This window comes from Cavia porcellus, unplaced genomic scaffold (genome assembly GCF_034190915.1).
Source record: "Cavia porcellus strain 051 isolate PalLab524CR breed Dunkin Hartley unplaced genomic scaffold, mCavPor4.1 scaffold_32, whole genome shotgun sequence".
Classification (NCBI taxonomy): Eukaryota; Metazoa; Chordata; class Mammalia; order Rodentia; family Caviidae; genus Cavia; species Cavia porcellus.
This window is the reverse complement of record NW_026947515.1, coordinates 2,736,975-2,744,023: the sequence shown is the minus strand read 5'-3', so window position 1 is coordinate 2,744,023 and position 7,049 is coordinate 2,736,975. Positions and strand designations below refer to the sequence as shown.

At 36.5% G+C, this 7,049-nt stretch overlaps 1 protein-coding gene across 1 annotated transcript; it reads right to left on the bottom strand.

Annotated features, from left to right (window-relative positions):
- Positions 1-2,341: 2,341 nt before the first annotated feature.
- LOC134474471 (zinc finger protein 709-like) lies at positions 2,342-6,553 on the bottom strand (the record flags this gene model as incomplete). The annotated part of the gene is made up of 3 exons (XM_063242642.1): positions 2,342-2,355; positions 5,337-5,861; positions 6,028-6,553. Coding segments are annotated over 3 exons (1,065 nt in total), but the record flags the coding sequence as incomplete, so codon positions are not given.
- Between the last annotated feature and the right edge of the window lie 496 nt (positions 6,554-7,049).

Here is a 7,049-nt window from a genome sequence, read left to right as displayed (position 1 = left end):
GTCCAATCCATTGCAGAGCCTGGACCCTGTTGGAGGCTGAGGCCAGGACCCATGAGTTGAGGCCCCTGGGGCTGAGGTGGCAGAGTATTTTCTGCATCCTCATGGCTCTGCCTTATTGGGCCTGCAGGGCTGCAGCATGGATGCGGTGGTGGAAAAGGGTGTAAGGCAGGAGTTGCTGGGCTCCTCTGCATGCTGCACACTCCCTGCTTGGCCTAAGCACAGGAAGATTCAAGTCCTCCTTGCTGGAAAAAGAAACTCTGAAGAAGATTCTGGGTGTCCTCTACCAGACACAGACAAACACAGTGACTTCTCAGGTAGGGAGGGCAGGACAACCACCACAAAGGGATTCACATGGCTTCACGTGTTGGGGGTTTAAAAGTTAGTTGTGAATGATGTGTTGCCTTTCTGAATAAAAAGACTTCTTATTTTATATATCTATAAAGTGAAGCTTGAATGTTCTTCTATATGCATATCCTAATTAAATATAAAAGAATATTAAGTCATCCATTTCCACTCACCTATTCAAGAAAATACCAACTATTTATTCTTAAGTGAATTGAACAGAAGAGAAGTAATACTGAATGGAACACTATTAATAATTCAGTGGAAAATAAAATGGAAAAACCAGAAAGGCATCCCTCCCAGGATGAGAGGTCTGCAATTGACCAGCTCCTCTCTCCTGTCCTCACCTGCTCTGCAGGCCTGTGTCTCTTCACTTGCTGGGTGGAGAGAGAGAGCCAGGACACAAGCCCTCTTCCATCTCAGGAAAGATCAGGGACATGGCTTAGGACATGGCCGTCTTTCAGCATTTTCAGTGGCTTTAATTTATAATTAACTCAGCCGTTGTGCTGTGGAACATTCGGGGTTTCTAACAGTCCACACCTTAACTGGTTAAGAAGAGAATATGTTGTCTGTCAATCTCATTTTATATAATGACTTTTAGAAGTGGAATTTCCAGGTTAAATGTGTATAAGGTGAACTTGAGGGTCACATATTTTTCACCTGAAGCCTGAGCATAGAGTTAGAGCCTGGTAGAGGAACACTGAATCTGCTCAGATCTATGTGGAGATCTAAAGTCAGAGAGATGGTCCAGGCATAGGTGCAGGACACAAAGGCACCTAGCAGGAACCATAGCTAAAAAAGGCCCAGGTGCAGGCCACCTCATCCTTGAGTAAATTCTCAGGAAAGCATCATACACTGCACGCTGGACAGGAGAGAGCTTGAATGGTTCCAGAGCTGCTCCCTACATGCCTGAGGCCCCCTCTGTCACTCAGGGGAGCTCTGAATGAGAAGGTCAGTCTGTTACAGAGCCCAACTTGACTGAATGTTTTCCACCCAGGTAAAGATCTGAACTGCCACATGTGGACTCACCATAGCTATGGAGCAGGACAGGTGTTTACAGGGAGCAGGTCAGGAGATGGGGACACTGCAGGCAGGTCAGGGTATGAAGCCTTAAATAAGAGACCAGGCCCTCAGCATGCCCAGTTTCCTCCAGCAGTAACCATACCCCACAAGAATGTGCATTAAATCTGAGCAACTGAAAGGAGTTACTAACAAAATTCTATATTATAGAGATAGTTTGAAGATACAAAATTAAATGGTAGCATCTGTAAGTAAAATGAGATGTTACCCTTAATGGATATGTGGTGTCCATTGATGTCCCCGAACCACATGTATCAGAAGGAAATAGTATGGTGAACAGAGCAATAAGGAGCACAGGCAATGGGTAAACATCACAGCTCCTTAATAACAACAACAAAGGTGGGATACAATTAGTGCACTGGTGACTTTTATCCAGTTTGTAACAAAGAATAAATACTGATTGTTTTTAAATTCTTCAATCATGCTGAAGGAAAAACCACCACTAACTTCTTTTAAGTGACAAAGTAATCCTGAGAATAAAGCCAGACAATAATGTGTTAAAAATATTATAAATGAAAACACTCTGTTGGCTAATATTCCTGCCAAACATACACAAAAGTGTTCAGCTAAATGTTTGCCACGTTAACTCACCAGAATATTCAAAATTAACCAACATGATCAACACTGGGCTCAATCTCAGTTGTTCAAGAATGGTCCCTCTCGCACAAACTATCTGTTTTCCATTGGTTTTAACATGTTGTATCTTACTATATTTTACTATATGTGATAGTATAAAAATTTTTTTATAGGCAAAGAGATAATATAGAAACTGTTTTTCACTTTCTGTTAACTTGTTCTAAATACCCTGTAATTCTTTCATTCTCTGGAATGGATTCACACTGTCTTGATATGCTTGATGGTATAATATCCGAAGTTATACTCAAATAATTCAAGGAATGAGGCACTTTGGTTACTGCTATTATGTTAGATTATCTGGGAGTGAAACACAATGATGCTTAAATTGTTCCATTCTGAATAGTGTAGTTTTATTACAATGTCCACTTTTATCTCAATCTTCACCATTTTTTAAAAATTAAACTACTTTTTCTTATTTTTTTCAATTAAGGGAAAACTAAATTAAAAAATAGCAGGATACAGTATAGTAACTTTTTTGCTTTCCTATTAACCTGATTTGAATCCCAGTATGGCTCTCCCCATCTTGTTCTGTGTGATTTTACTATATTCTATTTTGTTTGATAGTATCAAGTTTGAGGGTATAGGCAACCACTTTGAAGGCAATAAGATTTACTATGATGCCCATTATGGTTTAACTATTATCTTCTTTTGAAATCTTGTAAGGTCTCCAGTGTAGGTTTTATTGGTCTTGTTCTGTACTGTTTTGATCAATTCTATTATACCTGATGATATAGGCAACTCTTTTTAAAAATAGCAAGAGGCACAATGGTAACCATTTTTGATCACCTGATATTCTATTTTTGCATCATGTACTATGCCCATTATTCTGTTCTAACTGACTCTGTTTTGTTTAGTCATGTTAGGATTTATTCTCTTCAAAAAATGTAATAAGAACAGTGGGAATAAAAAAAACCCAAAAAGTGTAATTGTTATTGTAAAAAAGAGAGGAAAGGAAGGTGGTCTAATGGATGTAACTGTATGCTTCAGTGTGTAGAATGGAAAACCATATTACTGAGCTTTTGTTGGATCATTGAATGGAACTTTCTGCAATCTCACTGTATGAATGTCTACTTTATATGTTTTAATTTTATAATTTGGACAACTGTTTCTAAGATGACAATATGTAACCTATTAACTAGTGATTTCTTATTGAATTTTTTCTTGAAATTCTGTATTACTTGTACCCTTTTACTGCTTTGTTTTTTATTTCCTTTTTTCTATTTAATTAAAAAAATAATCAAATCTGGAATGGATATCATTTATTTATTTATTTATTTATTTATTTATTTTGGCTCTGGAAATCAAACTCATGACCTCACACTTGCCTGGCAGGTGCTTAAGCCATTGAGCTAAATCCCCAGTCCACCAATAGATATCATTTACATCTTGTCATCTTTAGAGTAGTTGCCTCTTCTCTTGAACTTGATACCAGCAAGCATACCAAATGTGAATAAAATCAGTCAAGGCCAAATATCATTCAAACAAACTAGCTTCAAAGAAGATCATTAGTATAAGACAATGTACGTAATATAGCGTTTCAGCTTTAGTTAATAGGAAATTAAGGATAGTTACCATGGTATAACCTGTTATTTTGGGATTATCTCTCTGTGCCCTCAACTCTAATAAGTAGACAGACCACAGCAAAATATAACCAAACTAAACAGAGCAACAAGACTACTGTAGCTTTTAAATCCTGATACAATTTTAACAATGTCCTCTGTCTTTTTTAAGGAAATTCCTCACCTTTCTCCTTCTCAGGATACTATTATTGACTGTTCAGAGTGATATTAGGCTAGTCTCTTATGTTCAGTTTCAGCATACATAAAGATAAAGACAGCTACTACGAAGAGAATGAGAGACATTATGGTAGTCATTGAATTCACCAAAATCAGCCTTGAAGACTGAAAAATCCTGCACCATCCTGTAATTATTTGATTAGTTCTATAATGTTTGGTATATATTCAATGTGTGTGAAGATGGGAACAACTATTTGGAAGAAAACTAGAGACAGTAAGATAAACAGTGAACATCTCCAGTGGACTTGCTTTGAAATCTGTGTTTCCTTATGAACTGTTCTGTTCTGTTTTGTCATGTTTAATCTTACCCTCTTTAAGAAAAAAAAAGTGTGCAGGACAGATAAGCATACTAATAACTTTTTGTTGGATCATTGAGGTGAACTGTTGACAGTGTCATTATTTGAATATCTCTTTGTAGGCTTCAATTTTGTAAGTTGAACAACTACTTCTAAGGTGACAATATGAAACTAATCAACTAGTGATTTCTTATTGTTTATTTTTCTGAAATTCTGTATTATTTCTACACTTTCTTTTTTTCTCTTTAAATAAACATTACAATTCACCAAAAAATATAAAATTTAAGTTTTAAAGACAAAATATTATGTACATAGACACTATGCATACTTGAAAATTGTGAAAATTCCATTTCAGTTTAGCATGTTTAATTACAAGATGCCATGTTGAAGCACAAAGACACTTTAAAAAATCTAGAGAGGTACAAGTGATTAACTGAAAACCATAAAACATGTGCACTTGAGTAGAGCTCCACCTCATATTTGTCATTTCTGGAATATTTGTGAAGAAATATTGACATCTATCTTCTGTATTGATTATTTCTTCAGGTCTCCTTGGGACTTTTAAAGTAAACTTAGATGTAAAATGTCTGAACAGTGATGCTTTTTCTATTTAACAAGAAATATGGATTGCCATATTTCTCACATTGTTAATCCACATTGGATCTGTGACCAGTGAGCTCTTTCAGATATGTAACAATGATCATGTATGCTGAGAGTATTCCCATAACATATAGGATTTATCTCTTGTGTGACTTTCTTCATGTATTTCACTTACAATCTAGCTGCTGAAAGTGTCTCCACTTGCTTACATAGCCAGTGGTTCTTCCCAGTGTGAATTCTTTCATGTATTTTGCAAAGACTGTATGTGGTAAAAGTTTTGCCACATTTTTATATACATAGGGTTTCTCACCAGTGTGGAGTCATTGATGTATTTTACAAAATCCATGTGTGGTGAAAGCTTTCCCACATTCTTCACATACACAGAGTTTCTCAACAGTGTAAATTTTTTCATGTATTTGACAATGAGCATTTCTGTTAAAACCTTTCCCACATTCCTTACATATACAGCTTTTCTAACCAGTGTGAAGATTTTCATGCATTACACAATATGTAGTGTGCTCAAACCATTCTCATGATGCTTATATACACTGGTTTTATCTTGAGTGTGAACTTTCATGTTGCTTACAATGTCTATGTAGGGTAAAATCTTTTCCACCTTGCTTACATACATATGGTTTCTCTCCAGTGTGAATTCTTTCATGTTTCTTACAATCTCTCTGTGTTTTAAAAGCTTTCCCACATTGCTTACATACATAGGGTTTCTCTCCAGTGTGAGTTCTTTCATGAACCTTAAAACATCCACGTGTGTTAAAGGCTTTCCCACATTGCTTACATACATATGGTTTCTCGCCAGTGTGAATTCTTTCATGTACCTTACAATCTCCCTGTGTTTTAAAAGCTTTCCCACATTGCTTACATACATAGGGTTTCTCTCCAGTGTGAGTTCTTTCATGAACCTTAAAACATCCACGTGTGTTAAAGGCTTTCCCACATTGCTTACATACATATGGTTTCTCGCCAGTGTGAATTCTTTCATGTATCTTACAATATCCCTGTGTTTTAAAAGCTTTCCCACATTGCTTACATACATATGGTTTCTCTCCAGTGTGAGTTCTTTCATGAACCTTAAAACATCCACATGTTTTAAAAGCTTTCCCACATTGCTTACATACATAGGGCGTCTCCAGTGTGAATTCTTTCATGAACCTTACAATGTGCACGTGTGTTAAAACCTTTCCCACATTGCTTGCATACATATGGTTTCTCTCCAGTGTGAATTCTTTCATGAACCTTACAATTTGCATGTGTGCTAAAACCTTTCCCACATTGCTTGCATACATAGGGCTTGTCTCCAGTGTGAATTCTTTCATGAATCTTACAATGTGCACGTGTGTTAAAACCTTTCCCACATTGCTTGCATACATATGGTTTCTCTCCAGTGTGAATTCTTTCATGTTGCTTACAATGTCCAGGTCTGGTGAATCCTTTTCCACATTGCTGACATACATAGGGTTTCTCTCCAGTGTGAATTCTTTCATGAACCTTGCAATATGCACGTGTATTAAAAGCTTTCCCACATTGCTTACATACATATGGTTTCTCTCCAGTGTGAATTCTTTCATGTTCTTTACAACGTCCACGTCTGGTGAAACATTTCCCACATTCCTTACATACATAGGGTTTCTCTTCAGTGTGAAATCTTTCATGTTGCTTACAATTTCCAGGTTGGATGAAACCTTTTCCACATTGCTTACACACATAGGGTTTCTCTCCAGTGTGAACATTTTCATGTATTTTAAAATGAATTTTACTGCTAAAAGCTTTCCCACATTTCTTACATATATGCGATTTCTGCCCAGTGTGAAGGTTTTCATGGATTACACAATAAGTACCTGTGCTGAAAGCTTTCCCACAGTGCTTACATTTATAACGTTTTCCTCTGGAGTGAAGACTTTCATGTACTTCACAATATGTACGTGTTGTAAAAGCTTTCCCACACTGATTACATATGTAGGGTCTTTCTCCTCTGTGAATTCTTTCATGTTTCTTACAAATTCCATGTGTAGTAAAACCTTTCCCACATTGCTTGCATACATAGGGTTTCCTTCCACTGCAATATTTTTCATGTATCTGAACACTGTGTTGTGTTTCTGTTTCTTTCACATTCACATTACCTTCTATAGTACCAAGGAATACTTCTTTACACTGATTCCAAGATGTATGTCCATAGGATTTCCCTAGCTTGTCATTTCTGTAAAGAAATAAATCACGTATAGGAGTTATAACCATATTACTAAGTTTTTGTTGGAAAGTTGAACAACATTGTTTGCAGTCTCAA